The sequence below is a fragment of the Heptranchias perlo genome, chromosome 3 (assembly GCF_035084215.1).
Source record: "Heptranchias perlo isolate sHepPer1 chromosome 3, sHepPer1.hap1, whole genome shotgun sequence".
Lineage (NCBI taxonomy): Eukaryota > Metazoa > Chordata > Chondrichthyes > Hexanchiformes > Hexanchidae > Heptranchias > Heptranchias perlo.
Window position 1 is genome coordinate 122,732,997 of NC_090327.1, and position 15,984 is coordinate 122,748,980.

At 42.2% G+C, this 15,984-nt stretch overlaps 1 protein-coding gene across 1 annotated transcript in view; it reads left to right on the forward strand.

The window, feature by feature from the left end:
* The first annotated feature begins 208 nt into the window (after positions 1-208).
* fam91a1 (family with sequence similarity 91 member A1) overlaps positions 209-15,984 on the forward strand; it is a 67,755-nt gene continuing 51,979 nt past the window's right edge. Inside the window, exons 1-4 of the mRNA XM_067981926.1 lie at positions 209-558; positions 7,819-7,903; positions 10,554-10,705; positions 12,098-12,155. Of these exons, the coding sequence (XP_067838027.1) occupies positions 487-558; positions 7,819-7,903; positions 10,554-10,705; positions 12,098-12,155 (367 nt within the window). The 5' untranslated portion in view covers positions 209-486. The remainder of the gene's footprint in view (positions 559-7,818; positions 7,904-10,553; positions 10,706-12,097; positions 12,156-15,984) is intronic.

Sequence of the window (15,984 nt, forward strand, 5' to 3'; positions counted from 1 at the left end):
ATTGACACCTGACCCGCCCACCCAGACCAGCAGCAGCAGCTCGCTTCGCTTGAATTACGACGGCTGACCCTGAGCGCGCGCGCGCGCGCGGATTCTCGGACACGAGCACGCGGGCCTCGTCGAAGGAGCGCGCGCACGCGGACGCGGCCGCGGATTCTCGGACACGAGCCTAGTCGAAGGGGCGCGCACGTCACGTCACGCCGCGCACGGTCACGGAGTGCCGGTCCGTAGCGATGGCGTCCGGTCGCCCGTGAAGTCGGAAGTGAGCGCGTTGAAGCCGCAGCCGCAGCCGCAGCGAGAGGCCGGTCGCCCGGCCTGGGGTGCAGGGTCCGAGCTCCGGCGGCCTTCTGGTTTTCTTCCCTCCCTCCCTCCCTGCTCTGTGGTGTGTCGCGATGGATTAGGAGCAACCGACAAGACTCCTCTCAAAGCCCGACTGCAGCAGGGTCCCCGGTCCCCGGGCCGGGCCTGGTCGACAGGCCGCCAGCAATGAACATTGACGTGGAGTTTCACATCCGTCAGAACTACCCGTGGTCCAAGCTCCCAGGCAACGTCAAACAGGTGAGGCAGGGCCCGGCCCAAGGTCGGGCAGCCTGACCCGGGGGGTAGGGTTGGGAGAGAGCCGCCGGCCGGTGGGTCGCACTCTCGCCTCTGAATCAGGAAGGTCGTGGGTTCACGTCCCACTCCAGAGACTTGAGCACAAAATCCAGGCTGACACACTCAGTGCGGTGCCGAGGGAGTGCCGCACCGTCGGAGGTGCCGTCTTTCGGATGAGACGTTAAACCCGTCTGGCCTCACAGGTGGATGTAAAAGATCCCCATGGCACTATTTCGAAAGAAGAGCAGGGGAAGTTCTCCGTGTTGCCCTGGCCGATATTTATTCTTCGACCTTCCTCGGATCTGGTTATTTATCTCCATGCTGTTTGTGGGACCTTGCTGTGTGCAAATTGGCTGTCTTCCCTCCCGGCAGCATCCCCATATCCAAAGGATAGCCCTCTTTGCAGCTGTATTACTCAAGCACTGGTGCAGTCCTGAAGATATTATTGGTGTAATGTGCTGCTTCCTTGAGCAATAACTATATATGAAGATGAATGAGAGCGCCTTTTTATAAAAGGGTTGTGATAATATGCATTAAATGCAAATTGGAAATTTTAAAATATGAAGCAGGGCAATTTTTATTGGGTGCAGCTATTGACTTAATTACCAGTTAAGTTGTTTTGCAAAATAAAGCACTTTTGTGAGACGATCAGCTTTGCATTCATTCCATATATCAGGTTTAGTTTTATCTTCGTACAATATATTCTTAAAAGTTTGATCAATACATACTTAAAAGTTTAAGTCTTTGAACTTATTGAAGTGCAAGTCTTTCAATGAAATAAACTTTGTAAAGTAAAGGATTCAGAAATGTAAGCGTGTTGCTTGCAATAAGTAATGCTGGGTTTCTCACGGAGCCTAATGGTACCATACTGGAAAAACTCACTGAATGAGATGACATCTGAGCTTCACTGAAAGCAGCTGCTGTTGTTTAGAGTTGCTGCTACACTTGGTTGCAACGGAGTTGGGGGAAAAGTTGTAGAATATATTTGTTGTATGTTTGAGATTGCATGTTTTATGCAGAATTATTTTTCCAATATTATTATTTATTTGTAATTATTTAATTCTGTATGGCTTTCTTGCTAGAAAGATTAATAGTGATTCTACAACTAATAATGAGGAAACAATAGATATGTGCAAAATTATTGCACAGTACTTTGTGTCAGCTTGGTTTAGTGGTAATACTCTCACCTGAGTCAGAAGGCTGTGCATTCAAACCCCACTCCAGGACTTAAACACATAATTTAGACTGACAGTGCAGTACAGACGGAAGTGTTATATTGTTGGCGATGTCGTCATTCAGATGTGATGTAAACTGTCTCCCAGTTCAAATGGCTGTAAAAGAGATCATGGTACTATTTGAAGAAGAGTGGGGAATTCTTTCAGCTAATATTCTTTCCTTGACCAGCCCAATCAAAAACAGATTAACTGGTCATTTGTCATTTGCTGTGACTGCACTTCAAAAGAAAGAAAGATTTGCATTTATATAGCGCCTTTCATGACCTCAGGGCATGCCAAAGCGCTTTACAACTAATGAAGTACTTTTGAAGTGTTGTCACTGTTTTAATGTAGGAAACGGGCCAGCCAATTTGTGCACAGTAAGCTCCCACATTGTGGTAAATGATCAGATAATCTGTTTTGGTGATGTTGGTTCAGGGAGAAATATTGGCCAGTGCACCGGGGTGAACTCCTCTGCTCTTCTGGGATCTTTTACGTCCACCTGAGTGGGCAGAAGGGACCTCAGTTTAACATCTCATCCGATAAATGGCACCTCCGACAGTGCAGCACTCCCTCAGTACTGCACCAGGAGTGTCAGCCTAGTTTTGTGCTCAAGTCCCTGAAGTGGGGCTTGAACCGTAATTCATTGGTTATGAAGTGGTTTGAGATGTAATCTAGTAATGTTATTGATTGATGATTTGTGATACCCGTGACAAGTCCACTCATAATTCAAAGTTGCATAATTCAATTTTTTTAGCACTAAATTCCCACTTTGTGTTATTTACACTGCTTAACTAACATTATTGAATACTTCAAATTTTTTTAATGCAAAAAATTCACTTGTTAGTAGATTGTATAAGCGTGTGTATTTTTGTAGCAGCTGTTGTAATTTGCAACACAGAAACAGGCCATTTGGTTCAACTGGTCCATGCCAGTGTTTATGCTCCACACGACCCTCTTCATCTAACCCTATCAGTATAACCCTCTATTTCTTTCTCCCTTGTTTTAAGCTTTTTGAGTTTTATTCTGAAGTCTTTCTGAAATCCCACAGTCACTTGCGTTAGACACATCCTGAAAGCTAGAAACCTAGTATTTGAATCCTGAGATCAGTCTTTCATTCTCCATGTATCTGTTAATTTTGACACTTCCACTGCAAATGTTTTAGGCTGCTTCTGTTTTTAAAAAAAATTAAGGATTTTAAAATCTTTTTTCGCTGCAGCAGGTGTGATGGTGGATTCTGATGGCCTGTGTTCTGAATGGTCAGTGCATGATGACATACACACTGAACGTTTGTGACATAATTGCAGCAAGGTTCTTGAGTGATAATTCACGGTTGATTCGCAGGAAATAAGTTGTTATGGGAAACTATAAAAGACTGAATTAAATTAAACCAGACTGCAATCATTCTGCAGCATATATCTAATAAGAACTTAAGAAATAGGAACAGGAGTAGGCCATACGGCCCTTCGAGCCTGCTCCGCCATTCAACAAGATCATGGCTGATCTTCTATCTCAACACCCCTTTCCTGCCCGATCCCCATATCCCTTGATTCCCTCAGTGTCCAAAAATCTATCAATCTCAATCTTCAATATACTCAATAACTGAGCATCCACAGCCCCCTGGGGTAGAAAATTCCAAAGATTCACAACCCTCTGAGTGAAGACATTTTTCCTCATCTCCTAAATGGCCAACCCCTTATTTTTAGACTATGTCCTCCAGTTATAGACTCTCCAGCCAGGGGAAACAGTCTCTCAGCATCTACCCTGTGAAGCCCTCTAAGAATTTTATGAGTTTTAATGAGATCACCTCTCATTCTTCTAAACTTCAGAGAGTATAGGCACATTCTACTCAACCTCTCCTCATAGGACAACCCTCTCATCCCAGGGATCAATCTAGTGAACCTTCATTGCACCCCCTCTAAGGCAAGTATATCCTTCCTTAGGTAAGGAGACCAAAACAGTACACTGTACTCCAGGTGTGGTCTCACCAGAGCCCTATATAATTGCAGTAAGACCTCCTTACTCTTACACTCCAACCCCCTTACAATAAAGTCTAACATACCATTTGCCTTCCTAATTGCTTGCTGTACCTGCATGTTAACTTTCTGTGATTCGTGTACAAGGACACCCAAATCCCTCTGACTACCAACATTTCTTAGTCTCTCACCTTTTTAAAAAAATATTCTGCTTTTCTATTCTTCCTCCCAAAGTCGATAATTTCACATTTCCCCACATTATACTCCATCTGCCACCTTCTCGCCCACTCACTTAATCTGTCTATATGCCTTTGCAACCTCTTTGTGTCCTCCTTACAGCTTACTTCCCACCTAGCTTTATATCGTCGGCAAACATGGATACATTACAGTCGGTCCTTTCATCTTGGTCATTGATATATATTGTAAACAGCTGAGGCCCAAGGACTGATCCTTGCGGCACCCCACTAAGTACAACCTGCTAACCCAAAAATGACACGTTTATTCCACTCTATTTTCTATCCGTTACCAATCCTCAATCCATGCTAATACATTATCCCCAATCCCATGAGCCCTAATCTTGTGTAACAACCTCTTGTGTGGCACCTTTATCAAATGCCTTTTGAAAATCCAAATATACTGCATCCACTGGTTCCCCCTTATCTACCCTGCTAGTTACACCCTCAGAAAATTCTAATAGATTTGTCAAACATGATTTCCCTTTCACAAAACCATGTTCATTCTGCCTAATTATATTATGATTTTCTAAGTGTCCTTAATAGATTCTAGTAATTTCCCTACTACTGATATCAGGCTAACTGGCCGACAGTTCCCTGTTTTCTCTATACCTCCTTTCTTGAATAGCGGGGTTATATTTGCTACCATCCAATCCATGGGGACTGTTCTAGAATCTAACATCTAACACTATTAAAAGTCTTGTATGGCATGCATTTCCTGTCCCCTAGGTCTTACTTCCCATTGTCACAATCTCTTGGTCAATCTTTCATGTTGATATTTCCAATGTAAAAATGGTTTGTCAGCATTTCTAATGCAATTTTGGTATGTCGTCATGATGTAGATGCGGCTTCTGACCACTAGATGGTATTGTGGAGCAAGTTACTCAAATCTGTCCCAAATGAACAGAGATTTCTACCCCCCTGATTTTTGGGTGTTTTCCCCCAGCTTATCAGATGTTTAAATCCCAATCTTTGGGGTTTTTCACCTGCTAAATGGGCACCTGCACCTTCATGCCCATCTGCAGACCTTCCTTTCCCACCCATAGGCCTACTTTGGACTGTGGCCTATCTAAATCCCAGCTTCCCATGTTGATATTGCTGGCCGCCCAGTTTTGGGCTATCTTACCCATCCTATTGGCTTTCCCTGGTGATGTACGAAATAGTGGCTGGCCTTGAGCCTACCACCTTGGTTCTTGCGTGCTCTGAATCGCAAACTGGAACTTCCAACCCCATGAACTCTAATCCTGCCCATAATTGACTGGCACCTGTGACTATTAATTTACTGATGCATGCTACTCCATTAACTTAATAATTTTGTTGCTTTATCTGCTGCATTGCTGATTTATTGATTTTGTTTGCATGCGCGCTGCTTTGTGAATTTATTGATTCACTGCTTCCTGCTGCTTCATTAATTTATTGATTCCGTTTGCCTGTTATGAACTTATTAATTCAATGTGCTTCATTAGTTTATTCATTTCTTGGTGTGCCCGCAGTGCCATTAACTTGATTTGTGCTTGCTGTTCCATTAATCTATTGAGATGTTGGAGTGCCTACTGCTCAATTAATTTGTTAGATCACTGCTATTTACTGACTTTTTTTGATTGGTCTGCCCACCACTCAATTAATTGACTCATTCCCACTACATTTGTTTGTGCTTTTGTCGGTGACCCGTCCCTCCATTTAATTTATCATTGGTATGCATGCTGCATCATGAATTTATTGATCCGCTGGTGCCAGCCATATTTCTGTACGTTTTATCATTCACTGCTGTCCACTCCCACTTCTCCATTTAATTCATCAATGTCGTCTGCTCTTAAATTTGCTGGGGTTTGCCGCTCTGTTTTTACTGATTCACTATTGCCCATTTATCTGTGCTGCAGTTTTCATCTCTCTTTAATCAGTGAGTCACAATGCATCTGCTTTGTGTTGGTTCAATTTTTCTGTCGCGAGTGTCTGGTGTCAAAATACTTTATTCTAATTTAAGTTCTCAGAATTACATAGAATTTACAGCACAGAAACAGACCATTCGACCTAGCTGGTCTACGCTGGTCAATTATTCTGTTATTTGTAATCCCTATGTTGTTGTGTACGTAGCAGCTTCTCTTGTCCACGGTTTTAAGGTGAGCTGATGCTACATTTTGTGGGAATATGGAGATAAAACTTTGAAACACTGCAGATCTTCACTCCCTGCGTGCAATGCTATGGGAGAGGGACTAGTATATTTTTAAATGTACAGACTGTAACCTTTTATTTTGATGGTTAGAAACCATTTAATTTTAAAATGTATAATATCTGAAGAGGTACCATCGATTCCATATGTATAACTTTAAAAATAATTAACATCAAGTTGGTGTCCTGCTGTGCGTTATTTGAAATTAAAAATTTTGTAAATGCATCAAATAGTGAAATGGGAGAGTAATAACTGGGAAAGATTACAGTTTAATGGGGGGGTTCAGATGGAAGAGTTTGTTTTAGTCACCTGGTTAGAAAGAAAAAAAGACAGGCATTTGTATAGCACCTTTCACGACCTCAGGACATCCCAAAGCGCTTTACAGCCAATGAAGTACTTTTGAAATGTAGCCACTGTTGTACTGTAGGAAACGCAGCAGATCCCACAAACAGCAATGAGACAGTGACTAGATCTTCTGTTTTAGTGATGTTGGTTGAGGGATAAATATTGATCAGGACACCAGGGAGAACTCCTCTACTCTTCAAAATGGTGCAATGGGATCTTTTCTGGCCACCCTGTGAGGGTAGTTGGGGCCTCTTTGACGTCTTATCTAAAAGACAGCACCTCTGACAGTGCAGCACACCCTCGGTGTTGCACTGGGTGTGTCAGCCTAGATTTTGTGCTCAAGCCTTTGGTGTGGGTCTTGAACCCATAACTTTCTGACTCAGAACTGTGTTTATGTAAAATGAGAATCCCCAAACATTTAAATTGAGGTTCGGTGGGTTTACGAAGTGCCTATTATTCTAAATAATTAAGGGGTCTCAACAGTGAATCCATGCATTACTTCACTTCTTGTATAGTGCTTATGCGTCAATCAACTTTCTGGACGAATTCCATCCCTCTATAGTTTGGAACTTGTATATCCCTGTTCTCTCTAGAAAACAACATATTTAAAAAAAATATATACACATTCAATCTGTCTTCTTGCTCTTTACTGCTTTTGAAGCTTGGTTTCAACTGGGTTCACTCCACTGTCTTGGATCTTGAAATGAAGAACTTTGTAAATAGCATTCCCCATAATTTTAAAGAAACTTCCCCATGCAATAAATTAACCCCCAATTGTGGGTTCAATAGTGACAAGTTTTCTTGCTTCTGTATGTACAATAATGCTGTACCTCTATTTAAGAAAAATAGTTAGAAGTTAAATTGTTTTCCAACTATCAAAATAACCAACGTTTAGAAGACCATGTTAAAGGGTTAAGTGTGAGCAACCGCAGCTCTAGAGAATTGAAGTCCTGGCTGGGAAACCTTAGTTTGAAACTCAGCCTAGACTGACATTTCCACTGGACTTGTACACAGAGGGGTTGTTTTCTAATGCTGTTGAACCTGTCTGTGGGGGAACGGGGTATGAGATATCTTTCTTATTGTCTCCCCTAGCATTGAATCAATGTTGACTATGTCCATGAATATGTCTGCAGCCTGAACTTGTATGGTGCAAGAAAGTACTTTTTCAATTGTTGTCTATTTTTGCAACTGTATATAGGCTATGGCTCCACTCGGGTGGATACAGTTATTATGAAGCTGTGTCAATTATTAAGGAAGGTCAAACTGCTTTGTGCTGTCTTTTACAGAGTCTCGGGAACTCGCAGCATGAGTATGAGAAACAAGTTCTGCTTTATAGCATCCGCAACCAGCTGCGATACAGGAGTAACTTGGGTAAGCGAAACAATAGCATTCTATCTTTATGTACTTCGTTCATCAGGCATCATACTGTCATGTGAAAGGTTAAGCACTAAATCCTGCACAACACCCCCAATGGAAGTATCCAACTTGTATTAATGAAAGATGAATTTCTCACCCCCACCCCCCAGCCCATCCCCTTGATTCCCTTTCATCAATACATTTATGTTAGAAAATTAGTTTGGAATTTACATTTTATGTCTAGGTTTTCATTTATGAAGCCTACATTATCCTATTATGGCTAACTAAAGAAGTTAAGGATAGTATTAGCGTAAAAGAGGCCTATCATGTTGCCAAGAAGAGTTGTAAGCCTGAGGATTGGGAGAGTTTTAGAAACCAGCAAAGGATGACCAAAAATTGATGATAAGGGAGCAAATAGAATATGAAAGTAAACTAGCGAGAAATATAAAAATGGATTGTAAGAGCTTCTAAAAGGGAAGAGAGTAGCAAAGTAAACATTGGTCCCCTAGAGGCTGAGACAGGAGAAATTATAATGGGGAATCAGGAAAAGGCAGATGCGTTAAACAAATATTTTGTATCTGTCTTCACAGTAGAAGACACAAAAAGCCTACCAGAAATAGAGGGGAACCAAGGGGCTAATGAGAGTGAGGAACTTAAAGTAATTATTATCAGTAGGGAAAAAGTACTTGAGAAACTAATGGGACTAAAAGCCAATAAATCCCCTGGACCTGATGGCCTACATCCTAGGGTTCTAAAAGAGGTGACTGCAGAGATAGTGGATGAATTGGTTATGATTTTCCAAAACTCCCTCGATTTTAAGAACTGTCCCAGTGGACTGGAAGGTAGCAAATGTTACCCCGCTGTTCAAGAAAGGAGGGAGAGAGAAAACGGGGAACCACAGGCCAGTTAGTCTGACATCAGTCATCAGGAAAATGCTAGAATCCATTATTAAGGAAGTGGTAACAGGGCACTTAGAAAATCATAATATGATTAGCTAGAATCAACATGATTTTATGAAAGAGAAATTGTGTTTGACAAATTTATTAGAATTTTCTGAGGATGTAACGGGCAGGGTAGATAAAGGGGAGCCAGTGGAGGAGGTATTTTTGGATTTTCAAAAGGCATTCGATAAGGTGCCACATAAAAGGTTGTTACACAAGATTAGGGCTCGTGGGGTTGGGGATAACATTAGCATGGATAGAGGATTGGTTAAAGGACAGAAAACAGAGTAGAGATAAATGGGTCATTTTCAGGTTGGCAGGCTGTAACTAGTGGGGTACCGCAAGGATCAGTGCTTGGGCCTCAGCTATTTACAGTCTATATTAATGTCTTGGATGAAGGAACCGAGTGTAATGTATCCAAGTTTGCTGACTATACAATGCTAGGTGGGAAAGTAAGCTGTGAGGAGGGCACAGAATCTGCAAAAGGGATATAGACAGACTAAGTGAGTGGGCAAGAAGATGGCAGATGGAGTATAATGTGGGGAAATATGAAGTTATTCACTTTGGTAGGAAGAACAGAAAAACAGAATATTTTTTAAATGGTGAGAAACTATTAAATGTTGAGAGACTGTCCAGAGAGACTTAGGTGTCCTGGTACAAGAAACAGAAAAAGTTAGTATGCAGGTACAGCAGGCAATTTGGAAGGCAAATGGCGTGTTGGCCTTTATTGCAAGGGGGTTGGAGTCCAAGAGTAAGGAAGTCTTACTACAATTGTACAGAGCTTTGGTGAGATCTCACCTGGAGTACTGCGTACAGTTTTGGTCTCCTTATCTAAGGAAGGATGTACTTGCCATAGAGGCGGTGCAACTAAGGTTCACTAGATTGATTCCTGGGATGAGAGTGTTGTTCTCTGCGGAGAGGTTGAGTGGAATGGGCCTATACTCCCTGGAGTTTAGATGAATGAGAAGTAATCTCATTGAATTGAATCTTGTATCTTTCAATCAGCATCTACCTTGTCAGGCCTGACAGGGTAGATGCTGAGAAGTTGTTTGCCCTGGCTAGAGAGTCGAGAACTAGAGGGCATAGTCGCAGGATAAGGGATCGGACATTTAAGACTGAGATGAGGAGGAATTTCTTCACTCAGAGGGTTGTGAATCTTAGCATCCACAGCCCTCTGGGGTAGAGAATTCCTAAGTTGATGAGTATATTCAAGGCTGAGATAGATATATTTTTGGGCTCGAGCGGAATCAAGGGATATGGGGATCAGGCAGGAAAGTGGAGTTGAAGTTGAAGATCAGCCATGATCTTATTGAATGGCAGAGCAGACTCGAGGGGCTGTATGGCCGACTCCTGCTCCTATTTCTTATGTTCTTATCCAGTCTGAAAGATGTTGACGATTGGCCAAACCACCAGACACCCCTGTGCATCCCCGGTTTCCATCACTCCACCATTGGCGACCGTGCCTTCAGCTGCCTAGGCCCTAAGCTCTGGAATTCCCCCTCTACACCTCTCTATCACTTTCTCCTTCTTAAAACCTATCTCTTTGACCAAGCACCTGTCCTAATATCTTTTTATGTGCCACGGTATCATATTCCGTCTTAAAAAAGCTCCTGTAAAGCGGCTTGGGACGTTTTACTACATTAAAGGCACTATATAAATGCAAGCTGGTGTTGTAATTCCACTGGATTGCTAACTATTTTCCCTTTATTTCCCCCGCCCCACAGTGAGATACATCAAGAAGGATGAACGCAAGTACTATGAAGAGCTGTTTAAATATAGCAGAGAACATCTCATGCTGTATCCGTATCATTTATCTGACATTATGGTGAAGGGACTACGGGTTACACCCTTTTCCTATTATATAGGAATTATGGAGGTGAGTTTAAGCAGTCAGAACTTTAAACTGTCAAGTAAAATTCTTATCCTGTAGGATTTAAATCATACACACTTTTGGGGAGATCTGCAAATTTATTGTTCAATTGTGGACATTTTTATGATGTAAACCTGCATCCAGTAGGAATTTGATTAAGGCTGACCAAAGTCATTTAAGTTGTGGTCAGTACTTGCATCCAATCAGTTCCGTTCATTGGAGCCCAATTTTCTAACAGTGCAACGTCCAATCCCTTATTGCTCGTTAAATGTTCCTGCTGCCACATCTGAGCTGAAAATCAGTTAGACTTGTCCATGGAGGATAACTAGTTCAAGTGGCATCTGAGGTTGGGATTCACACCCATTTTAATGGGAGTCCAGTGCTGTCGTCTGAAAGCTTCTGGTTCACTCTGGATTATTAAATGGCAAAGTCCAGGGGAGTAATCCTTCGTCCCTCTTCCCGTACTCCCCTCCCAACAAATTATTTTAGGGGGACAAAAGGAAAAGCGTATTTACCATGTTGTTGAATTTGTTCCCTCATGGAGATCAGCCATTTTAGGTCTTTGATTCCTTCTTCTCACAGTCGTGATGTGTGTTACAGGCAGTTCCACTCACTTTAGTGGGAGCATGCACTTGGCACTGGCCTAGAACTGACCCAGGAGAATCCTCGATAAGCTGAATATGCAGCAGTAACCAGCTGGTAGTGACGTTTTTTTAGTGGGTCCCGTTGCATACTATTTAATATCGTCAATTTTATTTTCTTTAAACAAAGCTGAGAAAAGGAAAAATGAGCATCTGTTGATGAATTCAACACCTAACTATGGGAACTGTCCAGCTATTAGTTTTGTTAATGCACTTCTCTTTCACTTATGCGCTGGTATACCGCTGGTTGAATAGTGGCAGATCCATCATCACATATGGAAGGAAAATGTGGGGGAAAATTGCCAGGAATTGTGATGGTTGATTCAGAGCAGTATTTGTGGGAGGCCTGTGAGCATTTTCCCTGCTGCTTTCTTGCCCACAGTTAGTGTGTGGCTTAAGGAGCCAAAATAATCTTTTTTTTTCCCCCCAAAAAAAAGGTTTGTCATCTCAAACAAAGTCAACTGAAAGAAATCTTCAGTCATTCACAAATGGTTTCCTTCTGGTTACCCATCCTTTTTAATTAAATATTTGAATGGCATGCTGATGCATTTTTATACACACAAAGACGCTGATGATTGAAAGCTAGCTGCATCAGTTCTTGTGAGCTGGCTGATTGCTTCGAATGGATGGATTTATAGACCTGTGTTGTCGGGGTAGAATTACCAATTCAGCACCGAGATCTCTTCCGTTTTGGACTGAAATGTAGCTGTCGTTTATTGTGCATTACTCAATTTAAAAAAAAACATTTTTTTTCTAGGATATCATGAACAGTGAGAAAAGTTACGATTCTTTACCTAACTTCACAGCAGCTGATTGTAAGTCTTTTGTACACGTTTGCTGTCTGAGTAAAACTGATCTTTTATGTTGGATGAACAAATGTTCTTAACACCCCAAGCTCAGAAGTGTGCCGTCTACTGGGCCACCAAGTAACTTTCAGGTTTCCGTAACACTGCATGGTTCTGCACTGTGTTGTAAATTGTTGAGCAATTGAATGTTTACCTTCAGTATGAATGGAATGTAAGAACTTTTTTAAAAAAAGTATAGTTTTAACATGTAATGTCCAAATCTGTTAATAGTTCATCTAAATTGTTCTAACAGCTGATAATACTATTATAAAGTAGGTCCTCCTGAATTAGTATATTAAAGGATTTGCTTCCAATCCTAGACTTCCAAAAACTGATTTTGTTTTATGTGTTGCCTTTGCAGAGTTCTTCAAAGTAGGATGCTTGTGTATAGATTTTTTTTAAAGGTGCAGTGCATTAGAGAGCCAGTAGGTGGTGATGTGGAGAATTCTTATTCACTTCCACAATTCTCCACACCCTGATGTGTCAATCAGAACACCTGCCCCAAGCGCTCCCCCTTTCCCCGCCCCCCCCCCCTTATTAGAGGACAGGGAACTTGAGGGAGAGCCGTATCCACGCTGCTGCTGTATACCTCCGAACTGCCAGAGTGCAATAGCGTGTCATTAAGTCAAGTAGCACGCAGTGAAAAGTGTGGGGTGTGTTACCCTCACAACAATTATGATCGTGCACACTTGTTTGTTAAGCCATTAAATTTAAAAAGTAATTGGATATTTCAAGAAATTGACTTGTAAATTGTACCCCTTCTTTCCGGCATGTGTTCTTTCTTGTAGAATCATAGAAATTTATGGCACAGAAGGAGGCCATTCGGCCCATCATGTATGTGCTGGCTGAAAAAGAGCTATCCAGCCCAATCCCACTTTCCAGTACTTGGTCCATAGCCTTGTAGGTTACGGCACTTCAAATGCATATCCAAGTACTACTTAAATGCGATGAGTGTTTCTGCCTCCCAACACCCTTTCAGGCAGTGAGTTCCAGACCTCCACCACCCTCTGGGTGTAAAAATTTCTCAGCTCCCCTCTAATCCTTCCACCAATTACTTAAAATCTATGCCCCCTGGTTATTGACCCCTTTGCGAAGGGAAATAGGTCCTTCCTATCCACTCTATCTAGGCCCCTCATAATTTTGTACACTTCAATTAAATCACCCCTCAGCCTCCTTTGTTCCAAAGGAAACAATCCCAGCCTATCCAATCTTTCCTCATAACTAAAATTCTCCAGTCCTGGCAACATCCTCGGAAATCTCCTCTGTACCCTCTCTAGTGCAATCACATCTTTCCTTTTTTTTGTTCGTTCATGGGATGTGGGCGTCACTGGCAAGGCCAGCATTTATTGCCCATCCCTAATTGCCCTTGAGAAGGTGGTGGTGAGCCGCCTTCTTGAACCGCTGCAGTCCGTGTGGTGAAGGTTCTCCCACAGTGCTGTTAGGAAGGGAGTTCCAGGATTTTGACCCAGCGATGATGAAGGAACGACGATATATTTCCAAGTCGGGGTGGTGTGTGATTTGGAGGGGAACGTGCAGGTGGTGTTGTTCCCATGTACCTGCTGCTCTTGTCCTTCTAGGTGGTAGAGGTCGTGGGAGGTGCTGTTGAAGAAGCCTTGGCGAGTTGCTGCAGTGCATCCTGTGGCTGGTACACACCTGCAGTCTACAGCTTTCCTCCTCACTATCAACCACACAGTCAATTTTTGTATCATCTGCAAACTTCTTAATCATACATTTAAGTCTAAATCATTGATATATACCACAAAAAGCAAGGGACCTAGTACTGATCCCTGTGGAACCCCACTGGAAACAGCCTTCCAGTCACAAAAACACCCATTGACCCATTACCCTTTGCTTCCTGCTACTGAGACAATTTTGGATCCAACTTGCTGCCACTTTCCCTTGGATCCCATGGGCTTTTACTTTCCTCACTAGTCTGCCATGTGTGACCTTGTCAAAAGCCTTGCTAAAATCCATGTAGACTACATCAAACGTGCTACCCTCATCGACCCTTCTTGTTACCTCCTCAAAAAATTCAATCAAGTTAGTCAGACACGACCTTCCCTTAACAAATCTATGCTGACTGTCCTTGATTAATCCATGCCTTTCTAAATGACGATCAATATTGTCCCTCAGAATTGTTTCCAATAATTTGCCCACCACCGAGTTTAGGATGACTGGCCTGTAATTACTCGGTATGTCCCTTTCTCCCTTTTTAAACAATGGTCCAATGTTGGCAGTCCTCCAATCCTCTGGCACCACGCTTGTAGCCAGAGAGGATTGGAAAATGATGGCCAGAGCCTCTGCTATTTCCTCCCTTGCTTCTTTTAACAGCCTGGTATACATTTCATCCGGGCGTGGTGATTTATCTACTTTCAAAGATGCTAATCCCCTTAATACTTCCTCTCGCACTATGTTTATTCCATCCAATATTTCACACTGCTCCTCCTTAACTACAATGTTTGCATCATCCCTCTCTTTCATGAATACAGATGCAAAGTATTCATTCAGAACCATACCCACATCTTCTGCCTCCACACACAGGTTACTTTTTTGGTCTCTAATAGGCCCTACTCTTTCCTTAGTTATCCCCTTGCTCTTTAGGTAGTTATAAAACATCTTTGGGTTTTCCTTGATTTTACTTGCCAATATTTTTTCATGCCCTCCCTTTGCTTTCCTAATTTCCTTTTTAATTTTACCCCTGCAATTTCTATACTCCTCTAGGCTTTCTGTAGTATTGAGCTCTCGGTATCTGACATAAGCTTCTCTTTTTTGCCTTATCTTACCCTGTATGTTCCTTGACATCCAAGGGGCTCGAGATTTGGGAATCCCACCCTTTTTCTTCGTGAGAGCATGTTTATTCTGAACCCCTTGAATCTCCCCCTTGAGTGTCTCCCATTGATCTGACACTGATTTACCTTCAAGTAGCTGTTTCCAGTCCACTTTTGCCAAATCTCAGCTTATTAAAATTGGCCTTTCCCCAATTGAGAACTTTTACTCCTGTTCTATCTCTGTCCTTTTCCATAACTATGCTAAATCTAACTGAATTATGATCACTACCACCAAAATGCTCTCCCACTGATACTCCTTCCACCTGCCCAGCTTCATTCCCTAAAACTAAATCCAGAACTGCCCCCTTTCTTGTTGGGCTTGCTACGTACTGGCTAAAAAAGTTTTCTTGAATGCATTTTAAGAATTCTGCGCCCTTGATACCTTTTACGCTGATTCTATCCTACTTAATATTAGGGTATTTGAAATCCCCTACTTTTACTGCCCTATTGTTTTTGCACTTCTCAGAAATTTGCTCACATATTTGCCCTTCTATCTCCTTCTGACTATTTGGGGGTCTATAGTATGCTCCCAGCAGTGTGATTGCCTGTTTTTTGTTCTTCAGTTCAAGCCTCATTTGATGATCTTTCTAACATGTCATCCCTCCTCACGGCTGTAATTGTTTCTTGAACCAATATTGCCACCACCCCTCCTTTTATTTTATCCCCCTCTATCTCGTCTGAAAACCCTGGAATGTTGAGCTGCTATTTCTGCCCCTCTTTAAGCCATGTTTCAGTAATAGCTATGATATCGTACTTCCAGGTGTCAATCTGTGACCTCAGCTCATCTGCCTGTTTGTCTTTAACATAGCCATTATATTTTACCTAATGTAGATGAAAACAGTATTGTAGCGGTGAGCAGTCAGTTTGCCTGCTTATTCACTCCCTTTTGAACTCAAGAAACCCTTGTAGTTGTGACTGCTTCCACTTCTGGGTTGTTCCTAATGTTATGCACGGTCATTGCAATGTATACA